Below are 19,474 nucleotides of genomic sequence, written 5' to 3' on the forward strand. Positions count from 1 at the left end.
CCCCCCCCGCCTGAGCCTGCCCCCTACTTCCCCCCTTCTCCCCCCCGCCTGAGCCAGCCCCCTACTGCCCCCCTTCTCCCCCCCCGCCTGAGCCAGCCCCCTACTGCCCCCCTTCTCCCCCCCCGCCTGAGCCTGCCCCCCACTGCCCCCCTTCTCCCCCCGCCTGAGCCAGCCCCCCACTGCCCCCCGCCTGAGCCTGCCCCCCCTTCTCCCCCCCCGCCTGAGCCTGCCCCCGCCTGCCCCCCTTCTCCCCCCGCCTGAGCCTGCCCCCCACTGCCCCCCTTCTCCCCCCCGCCTGAGCCTGCCCCCCACTGCCCCCCTTCTCCCCCCCGCCTGAGCCTGCCCCCCACTGCCCCCCTTCTCCCCCCCCGCCTGAGCCTGCCCCCCACTGCCCCCCTTCTCCCCCCCCCGCCTGAGCCTGCCCCCCACTGCCCCACTTCTCCCCCCCCCGCCTGAGCCTGCCCCCCACTGCCCCCCTTCTCCCCCCCCGCCTGAGCCTGCCCCCCACTGCCCCCCTTCTCCCCCCGCCTGAGCCTGCCCCCCACTGCCCCCCTTCTCCCCCCCCGCCTGAGCCTGCCCCCCACTGCCCCCCTTCTCCCCCCCCGCCTGAGCCTGCCCCCCACTGCCCCCCTTCTCCCCCCCCGCCTGAGCCTGCCCCCCACTGCCCCCCTTCTCCCCCCCCGCCTGAGCCAGCCCCCTACTGCCCCCCTTCTCCCCCCCCGCCTGAGCCAGCCCCCTACTGCCCCCTTCTCCCCCCCCGCCTGAGCCTGCCCCCCACTGCCCCCTTCTCCCCCCGCCTGAGCCTGCCCCCCACTGCCCCCCTTCGCCCCCCGCCTGAGCCTGCCCCCCACTGCCCCCCTTCGCCCCCCCGCCTGAGCCTGCCCCCCACTGCCCCCCTTCGCCCCCCCCGCCTGAGCCTGCCCCCCACTGCCCCCCTTCGCCCCCCCCGCCTGAGCCTGCCCCCCACTGCCCCCCTTCGCCCCCCCCGCCTGAGCCTGCCCCCCACTGCCCCCCTTCGCCCCCCCCGCCTGAGCCTGCCCCCCACTGCCCCCCTTCGCCCCCCCCGCCTGAGCCTGCCCCCCACTGCCCCCCTTCTCCCCCCCCCGCCTGAGCCTGCCCCCCACTGCCCCCCTTCTCCCCCCCCCGCCTGAGCCTGCCCCCCACTGCCCCCCTTCTCTCCCCCCCGCCTGAGCCTGCCCCCCACTGCCCCCCTTCTCCCCCCCCGCCTGAGCCTGCCCCCCTTCTCCCCCCCGCCTGAGCCTGCCCCCCACTGCCCCCCTTCTCCCCCCCGCCTGAGCCTGCCCCCCACTGCCCCCCTTCTCCCCCCCCGCCTGAGCCTGCCCCCCACTGCCCCCCTTCTCCCCCCCGCCTGAGCCTGCCCCCCACTGCCCCCCTTCTCCCCCCCCGCCTGAGCCTGCCCCCCACTGCCCCCCTTCTCCCCCCCCGCCTGAGCCAGCCCCCTACTGCCCCCCTTCTCCCCCCCGCCTGAGCCTGCCCCCTACTGCCCCCTTCTCCCCCCCGCCTGAGCCAGCCCCCTACTGCCCCCCTTCTCCCCCCCGCCTGAGCCAGCCCCCTTCTCCCCCCCACGAGCCAGCCCCCCACTGCCCCCCTTCTCCCCCCCACCTGAGCCAGCCCCCCACTGCCCCCCTTCTCCCCCCCACCTGAGCCAGCCCCCCACTGCCCCCCTTCTCCCCCCCGCCTGAGCCAGCCCCCTACTGCCCCCTTCTCCCCCCGCCTGAGCCAGCCCCCTACTGCCCCCCCGCCTGAGCCTGCCCCCCACTGCCCCCCTTCTCCCCCCCCCGCCTGAGCCTGCCCCCTACTGCCCCCGCTTCTCCCCCCCCACCTGAGCCAGCCCCCTACTGCCCCCTTCTCCCCCCCCCGCCTGAGCCAGCCCCCTACTGCCCCCTTCTCCCCCCCCCCCGCCTGAGCCAGCCCCCTTCTCCCCTGAGCTCCCAGCACCCCATTCTGTACCCAGAATCCCCCAGGGCCCTAGCACTTACATTACCCAGAGTTCCCTGGGTCCTCTGCCCACCCCACCCAGCCTGTTACCCAGAATGCCCAGGGCCCTAACACCTGCATTACCCAGAATCCCCCAGGGCCCCTGCCCACCCAGACCAGACCAGTCTCTGTTACCCAGAATCCCCAGGGCCCCAGTGTCCCTTGGGAACCCTGCCCATCCCCAGCGCCCCATTCCCTGGGGCGCCTGCCAATCTTGGGTGCCTGCAGAAGGCTGGTCTAGACATGGAAGCCTGGAACGGGAGGCATTCAGAGACGATGGCGAGGTGCCTAGGACAGATGGCTGGCTGGCCCTGTGGCAAGACACCGGAGAGCTGTGTCCTGGCTCCCCCCACCCACCCCCGCCACCCCTTGTGGCCCGTCTGCACCTCACCCATTTCCCGGGCGAGCTGGCAGAGCACTCATCCAGGAGGTGCCAGCCCCCCCGACCTGCAGAGCCGTGAAACGCTCCCTCCCTGCTCAGCCCTTCCCACGGGGACAAGAGGCCAGGAAAGGCCCCCAAGGAGCAACTAAAGGGCATCTCCCGGGGCAAGTTCTAACCCGTCCAGGTTGGGGGTTGGTGACAGTGCTGGACAGGACATCCCCAGGGGCAATCAGGGCTGGGGTGGGACACACTTTGGCAAAAGAAAACCCACCACCTGGCCCGGTTTTTAAAAGAACTGCCTAGTTCGAACAGGGATTCACTCAGAGAAGTCCTAGGCCCTGGGTTATCCAGGTCAGACCAGATGATCACAGTGGGTCTATGAACCTTTCATGCTAGTTTCTTCTTTCCCACATTTTTTTTTCCACCCCTACATGGTTTTTGGAGGGGAAGAAACTTTTTGTTTCCCTGAAATTGTCCTTTTTCCCTCAAAATCTTTTGGGCGTTTTGGTTCTGGTTTTGGAAGAAAACCCTAAGACCCTTTTGGCTTCCGGCCCTTTAAAAACGTCGCTTTTCGATCAGCCAACCCCCCAAATAAATAAATAAATAAAATACAAAATTGGGGGGTTTCGTTGGCAAAAAAACTAACACCTTTTTGGCTTCCAACTGCCCCCTCTCCTCAGTTTTCGGTGGCCAAAAACTGAAAGGAAAAAAAAACAAAAGTCTAGGAAAGTTTTGTTATGGAAACCAAACAGTTTTCATTTCCTCCCCAATTTTTCTTAGTTAAAAAATTGCGTTTTCAATCAGTTCGACCCCGTGGGTTAGTAAGTTGTTTATAACTGTGCCACCGGGGTTTCGGGCTATTAATAACAGAGTGCTCCATTCTTGAAATGCTTCGCTGCGCTTTAAAGTTGAACTATTCTGGCCTAGTTAAAGCAACTCCACCAGCTAGAGCGTAGCACTATTCCTATATGGGACGAGGAATAAGCTATCCAGGTGTGAGGCACCTATCTCCTCCTATAACTGCACCCACAGACTAGCAGACTATACCAGTATAGCTAGACTGGTAAAAAATATCATCCCCCTGACAGACATCGTTATAGGAGGCCGACTTCCAAGTATAGCTCAAAACATTCTTCGAGCGCTTGCTAAACATCTATAAACAGACCCGTTTTGATGCTATCAAAGGAAGTATTTCTTCACCCAATGCACGGTCAACCCGTGGAACTCCTTGCCACAGGATGTTGTGAAGGCCAAGACTATAACAGGGTTCAAAAAAAGAACTAGATAAGTTCATAGAGGGTAGGTCCATCAGTGGCTATTAGCCAAGATGGGCAGGGATGGTGTCCCTAGTCTCTGTTTGCCAGGAGCTGGGACTGGGCGACAGGGGATGGATCACTTGATGATTCCTTGTTCTGTTCATTCCCTCTAGGGCACCTGGCATTGGAAGACAGGACACTGGGCGAGTTGGACCTTTGGTCTGACCCAGTCTGGCCGTTCTTATGTTCTTATCCCTAGACAAGGGATCCGGTAGGGAGAACTTCTGCCTTACAGCTTGGCTTATTGGTGCATGGGCTGTGAATATGCTACCAGAGAATTTCCTGCGATTCTGAACCAACCACAATCGGGAGAGGAATAACGGGTTGATCTCCTACCAGGGAAGCACTGGTCTATTGCTTTCTTCTTTATAAAACGGTGTCGGGTTACTCCGGACTAGCCTATGCCAGTCAAGGTCCCCCACAGAGATAAGGCCTAAAAAGAAGAGAATTGATGCATTGCGCGAGAACAAGGAGAATTGTTGAGTCACGTCTCGAGCAAGGTGAGGGATGAGGAAAGAGCTCAGGGGGATGTTCTAATTTTCTGGACGCTCTGGTTTTGTTTGGGTTTTTTTTGAGTCTTTAGACAGCCGTGTGCCTCAGTTTCCCCATGTGGAGAATGGGAATAATTCTTTTTTTCTATTTGGTCTGTTTAGACTGTCTTATTTATTATAGGTATTACAGTAGCATCTAGGAGTCCCAGTCATGGCCCAGAGCCCCACTGTGCCAGGCGCGGTACAGACACAGATCTCAACTGGGTATTACCGTCATACATTGAATTAATACGTCTCCAGGAGCTGGGACTGTAGGAAAACACCGACCGTCTAAGACTCGCAGCATGGGTCATCGGTGGCCCCAAATCCTCTGCCTTTAGCAGACAGAGTGCTAGACAATCAGGAATCTTGCCCCAGCTATACCACTGCCCTTAGGAACTTGGGAATGTTACTTCCCCCACCCAGTGCCTCAGTTTCCCCATATGTAAAACAGATGAGGCAACTGACCTCTCTGTAAAGCACTAGAGCTGGGGATTATTATATAAGAACTAGATTATTATTTGAAGTACTTACCTGGCCCCTGTTCTCCTAATCTCTGAGCCCCTCACACTGTCCTGTGTAAGGTGGGGCTGTTATGCCCATTGTACTGGTGGGGAAACTGAGGCACAGAGCAGCTAAGTGACTTGCCCATAGGGTGTCTGTGGCAGAGCAAGGAATTGAACCAGGGTCTTTCAAGTCCCAGGTTCACATCCTAACCCTGGGCCACTCTCCCCAGCAGTGCCCAGCACCTTCCAAGTGTGCTGTCCTGTTGGCTGCGACGTGCCTGGCCCAAGCTGCGGAGCTCCCTGCTGGGCAGGGATGCGGTAGAGGCCCGGACTCTAAATGTGGCGAAACGGGATGTTATGGGGCGGGGTGCCTCAACCGCCTGATTCACAGCTCTTTTCCACGAGCTCTAGGGTAGTTGTTTCCTCCTTCGTCAGTCACGGCCCATCTCGCCATCTGCCTGGCTATTTTTAGATCTGGGCTAGGACTCAGACATGCAGTGGGGAGGGTGGATTTTGAGCTGCGTCATCACCTTCAGGAATCGCGCTGGTGAGCGAAGAATGGGACAGGAAGTGCCCCGAGGGGGGCTGATCCACCAGGCCGCTCTAGGAAAGCTCGCTGGGTGTGAAGTGATCTGGGTTGACGCCTTGTCCCTGGGTGGGCAGGGGCCTGGGTGTCAGCACTGGGATATTGCTATTAGGTCTATTACGATAGCACCTAGATGCCCCAAGGTGCCAGGCGCTGTGCATTTGTATTGCTATTAGGTGTATTACGGGAGCACCTAGCTCTGTGAGGTCCCGGACCATGAGTGGGACACCTTGATGCTACTGTAATTCACCTAATAGCAGTAAAAATGTATCCCCTGCCTAGCACAATGGGGTCCATGTCTGTGACTCCTAGGTGCTACCATAATACATATAATAAATAGTGATAATAATATACAGCACATGGCATGATGGGGTCTGCTCCATGACTGGCGCCTAGGTGCTACCGTAATACACCCAATAGCAATACAAACATACAGCACCTGGCACAACGGCCTCCTAGGCACTACAGTAATGTAATTCATGCTAACAAGGTGTGAGTGCTTTATGCCTCCACACCTGGGGCAGTGAGACCCTCAAGTTACCCCAGGATGATTAAAGCAGCCCCGCTGTCTAGCCCGGGCACGGCCCATGAGTCCTGCTTAGAGCCCCATGAGGTTCGGTTCATCGGAGGAGTTTTTTCTGTAAATGGCTTTTTGATGGAGGTGACCCTTGTTCGTCCCCGCTGACGATTTTCTGGTGGTTTAATGTCATGGAACAAGGGCGATTTCCCGGTGAAATCCTCGGGGTTTTGTTTCAAAGGGCTGTGGTTACTGACAACGTTTAGGGGAAACTGAAAATGAAGGCGGTTGAAAAAGCACCAAAATTTTCCATGGGAAATTTAACGGGGAACCCCCCAAATTTTTCAAAATTTCACATGGAAAAGAAATTGGAATTCTTCAACCCGGCGCCGATTTCCCGAGGTGCCGACGCCGGTGGCGCTTGTGAGCGACAGCGGGCATGGGCAGGGCTCCACGCCAAGGAGCCGAAACCTGCTGCCTTGAATCCAACTGGGCCCCAGCAGTTCCTCGGTCTGGGAGGCATCGGGGGAGCCGAGCCGGGGCAACCCACGCAGCGGCACCTTCCCCATGAGGCACTGGGACGCGTGGCCCCTTTCCCACCCTGAACCCAGATCGTTACAGCCATGACCAGAACATGGGGAGGATCCAAACGCTCCCTGAGGTGATGAAAATATTGGGTATCACATGCATGACGGTAGCACCTGAAGTCCCCAAGATTGGGGCCCCGGTGTGCTGGGTGCAGCCCGGACCCCAACCGAGATCAGGGCCCTCATTGTGCCAGGCGCTGCACAGACTCTGGCCAAGATTAGGGCCCTACGTCGGGGCACTGCCCATTTCCCGCCCCCCCCTCATCAGACCCAGCACTTCCCAGACCCCAACCAGCCAAAAAGATCACTACTACTAGTGGGGAGGAGAAATGGGGGACACGGGTATAGGGGGAGGCGGCGGTGGGGGCTACAGGACCCCTGGAGTGGGGGGAATGGAATTTCAAGCGAAGGCCTCGGTGCTGCAGGAGGTGGGTTTGGATTGTGATCTCCCGAGGCCCTGCAGGCAGGACAGCACCAGGCGTGTTAAAGCGAGTGAGGGTGGTGGGAGAGATCTCAGCGCTACTGGTGCTGCTGGGGAAAGAAAGGGGCTTTCCTTAGCCTGGGGAAAGCCACAGGTGGTCAGAAATTCCCCAGGCTTTCAAGGCTCCCGCTGTATGTCAGGGGCTACAGGACCCTACCTGCTGTGAATCCCCCAGAGCAGCAGGGGATCCCCTCGCTCTGGCTAGCGTCAGGGTAGGAGGCGAGTGCGAGGCCCGGCCCGGGCAGCACAGGATGTTAGGGTATCTCCGTCTGCCACCCAGAACCCGTAGGTTCCTGTGGAGCTCTGACCTGCAGCCAAAGCCAGAGTTCTCCAACCAGGTGTGACTTTATCCTCCCTGGGTCCCCAAGCTGGAGTATTATTACCCCCGAGATAGGGAAACTGGGTAAGTCATTTCCTCCTCTCCGAGCCTCCAAGTCACACAGTCAGGGACAGAGCTGGGAATAGAACCCAGGAGTCCTGGCTTCCAGCTCCCCTCTCGAACCCAATACACCCCCACGCCCCTCCCAGCACGGGGACAGAACCCAGGAGTCCTGGCTTCCAGCTCCCCTCTCGAACCCAATACACCCCCACGCCCCTCCCAGCACGGGGTCAGAACCCAGGAGTCCTGGCTTCCAGCTCCCCAGTCTAACCCAATATACCCCCACGCCCCTCCCAGCACGGGGACAGAACCCAGGAGTCCTGGCTTCCAGCTCCCCTCTCGAACCCAATACACCCCCACGCCCCTCCCAGCACGGGGACAGAACCCAGCAGAACCTGACTCCCCGCTCCTCCCCTCCCCCCACGCCTCCCGTAACCCTACAGCTAAAAATCACCCCGTGAGGACACGGTAGGTTATTACAAAAATTATTCTAGTCAAAAGAGGTCAATAGCCAGGGCCCATCATGGTGGTATCTGGCTCCCTTTGAAAGCGAAACCATACCGGTGGTCAGGGAACGGCCTTTCTCCTTTTAGGATGATGATAGTTCTATCCTGGCAGCACCTCCTGGCCCCAGTGGAGTTCAGGGCCTCCATGGAGCCAGGTGCTGAACAAACCCCGAAAGAGATCAGGGCCCCCTGATTGCACCCAGACTCATGAGACAGATTTTCTCCCCGCAAGAATTCAGTTCCTGTCTAGAATGGGAGGCTGTGACCTGCGGCGCCGTTGTGAAACATGCAGGTCAAGAGACTGAGGAATTGCAGGAACCGAGGCCTTGTCTACACACAAACGCGCTCCCCTTGAGCCCCGGGGCCCAGGCCTGGCTTCGCTGACCCAGTGGCTGAATTTGACCTGGTCTGTCTACACCAGGAGTGTTTTGCCCGCAGAGCCATCACCAGGCTATTAAGCCAGCAAAAAACTCCTACGGATGCCGGCTAAAGAGTGCATGGGCTGGCCTGCCTCATTCTAGTGCCCTGCCCAGCAAGACAAGCTGTCCCCGGGAAAGCATAACTTTGGGATAACTGCGTCTGCGCTGGGGGGGGTTGCCTCGCTCAGCGATTGCAGCCCTGGCCGACGGCGCTAAGCCAGCCCTTTGCAGTGCGGACGGGGCCTGCGGCTAGGTACAGAGCCGCATGGCTTGAACGCCACGGGGGGCTGTGAATAGATTTCACCCTGGGCCCCTGCCCCACATGGCTGACTTATGGCAACACGAAGGGGGCCGGGCGTGGTGGGGGGAGGCTGCTGTAAACCATTGCTGGCCCCTGCCCGCCACTGGGGCAGGCGCTGTCGGCTCCGTTGTCCAGAGGCCTCCTGGCTCTTCAGGTTCGGTTGATCTAGCTGATCAACAGGTGCCGGGAGCTCGGTGCCTAGGCCTTGTCCTGGTGAAACGCTGGGTGATTCCACCCGGGGCTGGTTGTCCTGCACTCACCAGAGCTGGGTGCAACTGCGCGTGTGGACGCTCTTCAGCGGATTCTCTACAAGGGGGGTTAGCACAGACGCCGCTGGCTTCTAGGCGGCACGTCCCAGCTGCTATCTGAGCTAGGCGCTATCCAGCCAAAACAATCCTGAACTGGGACGGCCGGACCGGCGCCTGTGCCCCTTGTGATGGGCCTGGCCCAGCCCCGAAACTCCCTGTGTGCCTCCACCCATGGCCCCTGCGTGGGGAGCCCAAGACTCTCCCCCCACTAAATCAGTTTCCATTGAAATCAGTGAAAACTCCGAGGCTTGGCGGGGCTGGGCCCCAGCCTGGATTTGAAGATGGCAAGAGATGGAGAACGCAGTACGTCCCTCAGGAGTTCGGGCCCAGGGGTAATCATAAAGCGGTGCCTTCTTTCTAATTGGACTCTGGCTTCAACTTCCAGCCCATCTGTAACATATCGAGAGCAAGCAACGGGCCGCATCCCACCCCCAGCTCTAGCCCCCGCAGCACGTGAAACTGCACATACGCCCCCCCACCCCCCGACAAAAACCACATGAGGCCAGCGTTTCATTTTCCTCCAAAAAAAGAAAGCCTGTAATTGTCATACTAACCTCAACACTCGTTGAAAAGTTTTGCCTGGCTGAGACCCACCAAAAACAAAAACAAGAAAGTCCCCAAAACCCAAACTCACAGCACAAGAACCAATTCTGTTTTTATACAAGTCAGTCCGTGGCTGATTCGGTGCTGGGAGCCTTTAGTGTCACGGCAAATCTGGCCAATCCCACAACCCCCCACCCCCCGAATCGGGAATACTGTAGTGTTACAAAATGACAATATAAATAGCTTCTTTAAAAAAAATAGTAACAAGAAAACAAATCAGTAGTTGTTTCTAGACAGAGTTCACCAGTTCTTCGCTTCGCCAGGATCCCCTCCGCCCCCCCGGCATTTATAGCCTGGTTTCTCAGAGGATTGGCGCACCGGGAAGGCTGTGATGCAGGGGGGCGCTAGTGTCTTACAGGGGTGCGTAACAGCCGGTGCTGATTGTCACAAGTCCGCCGGTGGCGTGCACTGCCGTAGCGTGGGGAAGCAGGACTGCCCGGTCATTCAGTGAGCAAACTGCCGCTGGGGTTTTCCCCACAGCAGCAGGCGCTGCGGGAGGGACTGATTCAGAAAAGGGGCAGTAGCTCTTCGGCCGGAGCCCAGCGCTGGTGGCAGGGGGCACCCGGAGAAGGAGCGAGCGAACGGAGTGGATGCTCAGCTGATGTAAACTGGGGGCCCGCAATGGGTCGACAGCCGCTGGGGAGCAGGCCCCACGCGCGTGAGGCTGATTTAACCAGGAGGGGAGTTGGCCCGGCACGCCCAGGAGCAGATGCTGGTACAGTGGCAGAAATTGGGACGAACGCCGGCGCCAGTGGAAGGACAACCCCTCCCCCCAGTCCTCGTGCCCCCTGGGAACGCTCGACCACACACCCCAGGTCCCACTGGCTCAAAGGAGACCCCAGATGCTGAGCCAGCCCAGAGGGACGTTGAGTGTGACCCACAAAGCCCTTCTGCTCCAGTCTCTGAGCCCTAAAGTGTCTCTCCCCCCCCCCCCCCCCGCCAGCTCCCACGCTCCCCGGGAAGCTCAGTGAGAGGTTAGGGGTCTGAGCACCCAGTAACACATCATGACCGGGTGAAGCAAGAGAGACAGGCAAAGGTCTGTGTCATTGATCTGAAAACCCCAACGAAAATAAACGGCGGTTAAACCTTCCCGTGTGGGGAGATCAGGGGAGTGGATTACGCGGGGGGGGGAAGGAAGTCAGAGCCGGCCGACGTGGTTTATGTCAGAGCAGACCAGGGGCGTGAAGTGGCAAGGCTGTGTGTCCTGTACAGCACGGGACTGGCTCACACCCCCGGGCTTCGCTACAATTCAAGCAGGCTGAGAAACGGCAGGTGTCAAAGCTGAGAAAGACGCCAGGAGCCCAGGCAGGAGTTGGGCGAAGGGCCCGGGATGAGAAGGGAGAGCCGAGGTACAGCGCGGTGCCCGAGGGGCTGTATCGAACAAGACCCACCCCCACACCGTAAATCCGTCTGGGTGGAGCTCCGGGTTCGGGGGCATTGCAGGGTTAGGCCCAGCCAATAAAAATACCCGATTGGACCCGCGTTCCCCCCACTTCCCCCGTCAGTCTCCCCTGTAGTTCTCTCTTGCAGCGAGAAGCACGACTGATGGGCAGTTCTGCAGAGAAGAAACCAGGGGCCAGGGAAACCAGGTAAAATAACCGCAAACAATCCCCTTGTGCCTGTAACCAGCCCACTCCTGATGCACTAGGGGGGCTCCCGGAGACAAGAAAAAAAAGGCAGCGAACCAGTTGTTCTAACTAAAGTATCTAAAAGCACGTAAAGAAAGACCATCCCTGGGCCCCTCCCACTCCCCAGAAAGCATGCAGAGGAGTCATGCATGTTCATTGCATGTCGCCGGGGGGGGGATCCTCCTCAAAATGGCTCAGTTTCCGCACGCGGGACCCTCCCCGAGCAGCCCCCCCATGGCACCCCTGGCAGAATGGGAAGTAGAAGCAACAAAACTCTGGCCCACGTTCGGGGCGATTCTTCCTTCGGAGCCACGTCATGGCACTGCCGGGGAGCGGGCTGCTGGCCTGCCAGCCTCGGACCGAAAAGTCTCTCTAAGGGGTAGGGAAGCTGCCCCCCTTTCCTGGCTGGTGTCGGAGATCACAGCTCAGGCCAGCCCCCGACCAATGCTGAGCTCCGAGCTCCCAGACCCTGTCACTTCCTCCCTGCACTGAGCTGGACGCAGGGGGAAGATCCTGCCAGGGACGGGGAGCCCCCTTGGGCAGGATCTCTCGCGGATGAGCCAGCAAACCCCAAAGCCCAGACTACACCAGAGATCTACAACGTCCTCTGGTCCCCGTAGGCCGCTGGGGCCTTTGTTTCTCTGACCCCACAGGCTGCCCAAAACAGAGGGCAACAGGCCGGGAGCATTGGGAACCTCCCTCCCCCCCACTGCAGAGATGCCAGGTATCCCAGCATGCAAGGCTGCACAGATCAAGGAGGGGCATTGCATGCTGGGATACCAGAGTCTCTCCCCACCAGTCTAGACACAGCGGGCCGGAGTGGATTGCGTTTTGGAGGCCCCGGGGGACGGGTGAGCCATGCACTTGGGGCTACTCAGCTGGAAAAGAACCTGTGAAGCAAAGAGGCTGGGGGCTGGGTCCCTGCTCCCCCAATCCCAGGGACCGAGCAGGAGCACGCGTCTAGACCTCAACGCAGAACGAGCGGGGAGGGGGGCGCGGGGGCAGCATCGAGACCCTGCAGCAGCAGCCTCTAGTCTCCTGCGAGGGACGGTGTGGTGGAGACCCCGAAGCTACCACGTAGCTGGGCTGCACAACCAGCGCTGATCTCAGCAGTTACGCACCAGGGGTGGAGACGGCCAGGGCAGATTTGGGCCGTCAACAACCCAGCAATAGGAGCTGTTTGCTTTCCCGGCTGCGTCTAGAGCCATCCTCCCTCCTGCTGGGGAGGACGCCCGGCCGCTGGCGTCCACCCTGCCGAAAAACCCCAAACGCTACGGCGCTAAACAAAACCGCTCCTACCTACCCCGACCGCTCCGGGCCCGGCCCGGGGAAGATAGAGCCCGCGGCCAAAGAGGAGCAGACAAAGCCGCTTCTAGCCGTGGCTGGAAGTTCCAGTGTTGAGTCGCTTAGTGTCTGGCGCTCCCGGCCCCGCCTCGTCTGTGTGTGTGTAAAAACTACCGTTTTGATCAGAAATTTTAAAGTCCTTAAAAAAACCTACCCCCACCCCGCTTAGCTGGCCCCCTACCCCCCTCCACTCAGCAGCATGGTGCGATGGGCAGGAGAGCTCCTGCCACAGTCACGACAGTAGTGGCACAGTTGTAAATCCAGTTAGCGGAACCGCTGGCCCCGCCGGGACCCCGGAGGGACCGAGAGAGCCGGACGCTCCTGCCGCTGCTCTGGCTGTCGGGACCCGCCGTCCCTGCCGCGGCGGCCGAAGGGAACGGCAGCGGCGCCCTGGAGAACGGAGGGCCGGGGGCCGAGGCAGGGACGTGGCCGGCCGCGTGGGGAGCAGTTAGACGGCGCACGCGTCTCTCTCTCTCTCTCTCCGGTGCAGCCGGCGCTCTCATCTCATGCGGTTCTGCCGCATGAGCGGCACGATGCTGGAAGGAGGCCCGGCCTTCGCCAGGAAGGGGTGTTTCAAGAGTTCGCTGGCGGAGGCCCGCTGGACCGGATCTCTCACCAGCAAGCGGTCCAGGAATCCTTTGAGGGAAGGAGAAACCTGTTGAGGAGGAAGGAGCAGTCATGAGTCAGGGGCTGAGAAGAGCGAGTGCCACTGGGAATTAGAGAAGCCACTGCTGGAGGAACAGGACATCAGCCCTAGGCTCCCCTGGGTCGGCCACCCACCCACCCGGATCCTGCAGCAGGCAGGGACTGGACGGGCTGGAGGTGGGGAAGGGAACGGGGAGAAGCTATGGACTGGCACAACCTCCGTCCCGCGGGCACAGGCCTCTTGAGCTCGCCCTATTTCACCCCAGGCCTTAAGTGCCAAGTCATCTGGGCGCTGAAGTCAGATGCGGAACAGGGCAGGTGGCAATGAGTCACAGAGAATGTTACAGTTCCTGGAAGACATCTCCCTACCCACAGAGCAATCCATCCCCAGACATCAAACCCGAGTGCACGCGAGACACCCCTCCCCCATGCACCCAGAGAGACCCATGCTAACAAGTGACTCCGCTCTTCGGGTTTTATAGCATCAACCCCCCCCACGCAGGTTGCGCAGGCCCGTGGAGCTCAGCCCCCAGCTGTGGCCGCGACCAAGGGAAGCCCTTCGGTAGATCACGTACGAACTGCTCCCTTGTGTGCATACAGGGAGTCCCTGCCTCGAAGCGCTCAGAATGGACAATAGGTGGGAGGGGAAACCGAGGCACGACACGGCAATGGTTCACCCATGCTCTCACTTGGAGAGCCAACGGCAGGCATGCGAGCGCACACGTATATCACATACACGACGTGTATGGAGAGCTCACAACGTCATAGTTGCATATTCTCTCTCACAATGCAGACAGAGGGTTTTGCTACACGTCCGCAGGTCCTGTCATTATCCTGTTCCACACCCACCCTGTACCGACAGCTTCATGAAATCTAACGGGGAGAGAAGGGACTTGCCCAGGGTCATTCGGCAGCGAGGTGGCAGAGCTGGGAATTGGCCTCCCTCGGGTTCTTGCCACTCCCACCAGGGGCGCATTCGCACATGGGACTGGATCTGCAACCGTCTCATTCCGGGACGTGAGAGAATCACCGTGAAACATCAACGTCGTCAGGGGGTGTTTCTGTGTCTGTGTGGGTATCCTCCCCCCGGCCCCAAATACAAAGGAACCCAGTTCACCAGGCCAGCTTGCTAAAGCGTTTGGAGCGTATACCCAGCCCCCCATGGAAGCCCATCTGAGGGAGAACCAGGCCCACGTGCTGCAGAAGCTGACCACGCCTGTGGGTCTCCCATCCAGGTTCCTGACCCTACTTAACTCGGGAGAGGAGGAGATGTCCAACACGTTCATTACCTTGTGCACATTTTTAAGTTTCGGGGGCAGGTTGTCCCGGATCATCTTCATTGCCTTTAAGGGGGGCTCATTGAAATAAGGGGGCTCGCCATCCACCATTTCGATCACCATCACGCCGAGGGACCAGATATCCACCTGCAAAGAGAGGAGAGATGGGCGAAAAGGAAGCGAAGGGACAGCGACTGGCGATGGAATGACGGGTGGGGTGGGGGGCTGCTGTGCCCCCAAACCTGCCCCACTGTGCTGGGCACTGCAAGACGCAGAGTGATGGGCAGTCTCTGTCCCCAGAGCTTACAGCATAAATAGACAAAAGGGAGGGGAAACTGAAGCACAGAGGGGAAGTGCCCGGTCCAGGAATAGCTCCCAGCCCAGTATCATAGACTATCAGGGTTGGAAGGGACCTCAGGAGGTATCTAGTCCAACCTCCTGCTCAAGGCAGGACCAATCCCCAGACAGATTTTTGCCCCAAATGGCCCCCTCGAGGATTGAACTCACAACCCTGGGTTTAGCAGGCCAATGCTCAAACCACTGAGCTATCCCTCCCCCTGCTCTAGTCGCTAGACGCTGCTCCCCGGGCAGCACATCGGTGTCCTATTTAAATCAGAAAGACTGGTGCCCTCGCCAAAGGTGAAAAGCACCACAGGGCCTCACTGAGAGAGCGACTAGGCCACACTCCCCCAGGCAAGGCAGCCTGGAGTCTGGATCTGACAGAGACGGCAGCTGCACGTTAGAAACACCAGTCATCTGGTATAGAAACCCAGAGCCTAGCCTGCTACACCAGATGACTGGTGTGTTTCTAAATCTGTCACCGCAGGAATCCAACCCCCGCCCCCCCTACAGTGTGCCCCTTGATTAGCAGGGACGTACGCGTGTCTAGTGCTTTATTACGACATAGATGCACAGGAACGAATGCCATGAACTGAAAGCAAGCAGGGAAGTCTTCCAAAGACAGGGACCACATTCCGCATCCGCGCCTGTTAGCATGAGCACTTCCCTTTTTAGGACCCAAACGCACTTATGGCTAGTTTGCATTTATACACAGCGCCACTTAGTGGCCTTTGATGCTATACACGTGCCAGAAGCAGACGAACAGTCAAGCGGATTTCACGGCTACAGGAATAATTGGCCCTCTGCAGGGTTTGTCCTGCCTAGGAAAAGTGAGAGAGTTTCAAGCAGGCTTAGTCAGCACATCTGATTTAACTCCGCCTTACATGATCTGCTTTTCCTAGTCAAGACAAGCCCCCGGGGTTTGGGAGCACGGAGAGAAAAACACACCCACCCACCCTTTAGGGTGTAACCGTCTAGTTCACTGCACACACACAAACCAAGGGAAAACATTTCCATTGATGATCATTGAAATGTACAGGCAGGCAAAGTCAGGAAATTGCTGCTTGAGAACGTATGAGAGAGTTTGGTTTAAGGCTATTGACTTTGTCGATTTTGACATGTGATGCTGACAATTTGCAGGTTAAGAGCCATAAAGCTTTAACTTTTTGAATCTCAACCTCTACCGTCGTTAAAGAGGTAACTGCCCCCCTCCCCTGCTTTTCTGAACTTCCCCCCCCCAACTGTGAACCTTTCGGTCTACAAAAATCGGAAAAAATGTGCACACGTACACAGCAATCATCGTCATCAAAATTGTAGAACAAGACAACCCGAATTCTGCCCCACCGGAGACCTGGTGACCCACCGGCATCCTCACAGAGCTGCTGATCCAAGCGTCAGTGGGATGTGGACTGGCTCCTGCCAGCTCATTCCACACAAGCTCTGGGAACTTGCTGTTCCCCTCTGCGCCTGGGAAGCTAAAAACTGCATCCACCTTTCCATCCCGCAGCCTCTAGGGTTTAGCATTGCCGGGGTGTTACCATCTATTCATCTCCCTGCAGGGTGGACAGGTGGATCAGAACGCTCTTGGCTGTGCCGAGGCCCCCGTTTGTATTCCCGATTTGGGGGGAGGGAAGCATAAGATGCCAACTTATTACCCAGGCACTAAACTAGGGATCGCCCAGGCCCTGGGTGTTCGTTGCCCTGACACTCCGTCATTTCCATTGCTCCCATCTCCCTTCTCTAGCAGTGGCCTTTCTTAGCCCTTCGATGAGCCTTCTCAGGAAGGGGCCAGGATGAACGTCCCCCAGGGATCCCAGGGCCCTGCCCCTCTAGCATTACCTCTGGTCCATAAGGTAGTCGGGAGATGAGCTCTGGCGCCATCCAGTAGGGGGTTCCCACCAGCGACTTCCGCCGCGGGACCTCTTTGTTCACTTGCGCGCAAAACCCAAAATCAGAGAGCTTCACCTAGGGAGAGAGGAAAGGAAAAGGGTTGAGAGTTAGCACAGGGAAAACGGCTGGCAGCGGCCATACCGGCCTGCAACGCCACAGAGAGCAATCCTTGACCCCCAGCAAGGAAGAGGGACCAAACATGCAATTGAAATGAGACCCAGGAAGGAGCAGCATAGAGGAGTCTGAAGTTGAATTCTAAAAATAGCCAAAGCTGCTCAACACTTCAGCGATCAACGCCGGTTTGCAAAGTTGTTTAGTTTTCAAGTCCCTAATTCCTCCCCAGCCTCCACCCGCTGTGATCAGAATCTCCCAAGTAGGAGATTTACAATCCCCATATTCAGAAGTGTAAGAGCTTCACAGGAGTTTATCGGTGTAAACAAAACACCCTTTTCACATCGGCATAACTCCAAAATGGCTCAGATTCAAAGCCAAGCTTGGCAGGCAATTACACCAGGATAGCCGGGGGGAAAAGAGACACAGGGAGTTACTGAGATTTCAAAACCTGCTATTGAACGGCATCTGCCGGGCCTGCTGGCAAACACCCTGAGAAATGAGGCGGATTTGCACAGGCAGACGGAAAACGGAGCCAAAGGAAAGATCAATCAGGCTTTTTTATTTATTTATTTAAAGCACGCCAAATGCAAATCTGCACGAGGGACTGACGCCGCTTCCGTATGATTCGCTCGTGAGGAAGTCAGATTTGTATCCAAAGGGGTGCCTGGTGAATCGGATGGACTGCCCGGAAAGGCCAAGACGCGTGCCGTATTGAAACACAGACTGGTCGGTTTCATTACACAATCGTTTCTAGCTCTCGTGGGCTGGGTTAGGTTCTGAAAGAAGGTGAGCTTAAGACTTGTAACCATGCTGTTCAGACCTAGAACAAGTATCAGGGGGTAGCCGTGTTAGTCTGTATCGACAAAAACAACAAAGAGTCTGGTGGCACCTTAAAGACTAACAGATTTATTTGGGCATAAGCTTTCGTGAGTATAAACCTCACTTCTTCGGATGCATAGAGTGAAAGCTACAGATGCAGGCATTATATACAGACACATGGAGAGCAGAGAGTTACTTCACAAGTGGCGAACCAGTGTTGACAAGGCCAATTCAATCAGGGTGGATGTAGTCCACTCCCAATAATAGATGAGGAGGTGTCAATTCCAGGAGAGGAAAAGCTGCTTCTGTAGTGAGCCAGCCACTCCCAATCCCTATTCAAGCCCAGATTAATGGTGTTGAATTTGCAAATGAATTTGAGTTCTGCTGTTTCTCTTTGAAGTCTGTTTCTGAAGTTTTTTTGTTCAATGACAGTGACTTTTAAATCTGTGATAGAATGACCAGGGAGATTGAAGTGTTCACTTACTGGCTTGTGTATGTTACCATTCCTGATGTCCGATTTGTGTCCATTTATTCTTTTGCGGAGGGACTGTCCTGTTTGGCCAATGTACATGGCAGAGGGGCATTGCTGGCACATGATGGCATATATGACATTAGTGGATGTGCAGGTGAATGAGCCCCTGATGGTGTGGCTGATGTGGTTGGGTCCTCTGATGCTGTTGCCAGAGTAGATATGGGGACAGAGTAGGCAACGAGGTTTGCTACAGGGATAGGTTCCTGGGTTGGTGTTTCTGTGGTGTGGTGTGTAGTTGCTGGTGAGTATTTGCTTCAGGTTGGGGGGTTGTCTGTAAGCAAGGACTGGCCTGCCTCCCAAGGTCTGTGAGAGTGAGGGATCATTTTCCAGGATAGGTTGTAGGTCGTGGATAATGCGCTGGAGAGGTTTTAGCTGGGGGCTGTATGTGATGGCCAGTGGTGTTCTGTTATTGTCCTTGTTGGGCCTGTCCTGTAGTAGGTGATTTCTGGGTACCCGTCTTGCTCTGTCAATCTGTTTCCTCACTTCCCCAGGTGGGTATTGTAGTTTTACGAATGCTTGATAAAGATCTTGTAGGTGTTTGTCTCTGTCTGAGGGGTTGGAGCAAATTCGGTTGTATCTTAGGGCTTGGCTGTAGACAATGGATCGTATGATGTGTCTTGGATGGAAGCTGGAGGCATGTAGGTACGTATAGCGGTCAGTAGGTTTCCGGTATAGGGTGGTGTTTATGTGACCATCACTTATTTGTACTGTAGTGTCCAGGAAGTGGATCTCTTGTGTGGACTGGTCCAGGCTGAGGTTGATGGTGGGGTGGAAATTGTTGAAGTCCAGGTGGAATTCTTCAAGGGCCTCCTTTCCGTGGGTCCATATGATGAAGATGTCATCAATGTAGCGCAAGTAGAGGAGGGGCACTAGGGGACGAGAGCTGAGGAAGCGTTGTTCTAAGTCAGCCATGTAAGTCAGGAATGGTAACATACACAAGCCAGTAAGTGAACACTTCAATCTCCCTGGTCATTCTATCACAGATTTAAAAGTCACTGTCATTGAACAAAAAAACTTCAGAAACAGACTTCAAAGAGAAACAGCAGAACTAAAATTCATTTGCAAATTCAACACCATTAATCTGGGCTTGAATAGGGATTGGGAGTGGCTGGCTCACTACAGAAGCAGCTTTTCCTCTCCTGGAATTGACACCTCCTCATCTATTATTGGGAGTGGACTACATCCACCCTGATTGAATTGGCCTTGTCAACACTGGTTCGCCACTTGTGAAGTAACTCCCTGCTCTCCATGTGTCTGTATATAATGCCTGCATCTGTAGCTTTCACTCTATGCATCCGAAGAAGTGAGGTTTTTACTCACGAAAGCTTATGCCCAAATAAATCTGTTAGTCTTTAAGGTGCCACCAGACCTAGAACAAAGTCTCACCATGAGCCACAAAGGGAAAAAGAGCCAATTACTTTGGCTCTGGTAGGAAATTAAAAAGATGAACAACTTGATTTTATAATG

At 57.1% G+C, this 19,474-nt stretch overlaps 1 protein-coding gene across 7 annotated transcripts in view; it reads right to left on the minus strand.

Annotated features, from left to right (window-relative positions):
- Positions 1–12,574: 12,574 nt before the first annotated feature.
- Positions 12,575–19,474, minus strand: part of PAK4 (p21 (RAC1) activated kinase 4) — a 96,352-nt gene continuing 89,452 nt past the window's right edge. For 6 of the 7 annotated variants that reach the window (XM_054010240.1, XM_054010244.1, XM_054010242.1 and 3 more), the window contains exons 7-9: positions 16,492–16,617; positions 14,326–14,460; positions 12,575–13,046 (exon numbers count right to left, since the gene is read on the minus strand). In XM_054010240.1, the coding sequence (XP_053866215.1) occupies positions 12,891–13,046; positions 14,326–14,460; positions 16,492–16,617 (417 nt within the window). In that variant the 3' untranslated portion in view covers positions 12,575–12,890. The other variant, XM_054010243.1, reaches the window with a different exon arrangement.

This window comes from Malaclemys terrapin, chromosome 20 (assembly GCF_027887155.1).
Source record: "Malaclemys terrapin pileata isolate rMalTer1 chromosome 20, rMalTer1.hap1, whole genome shotgun sequence".
NCBI lineage: Eukaryota > Metazoa > Chordata > Testudines > Emydidae > Malaclemys > Malaclemys terrapin.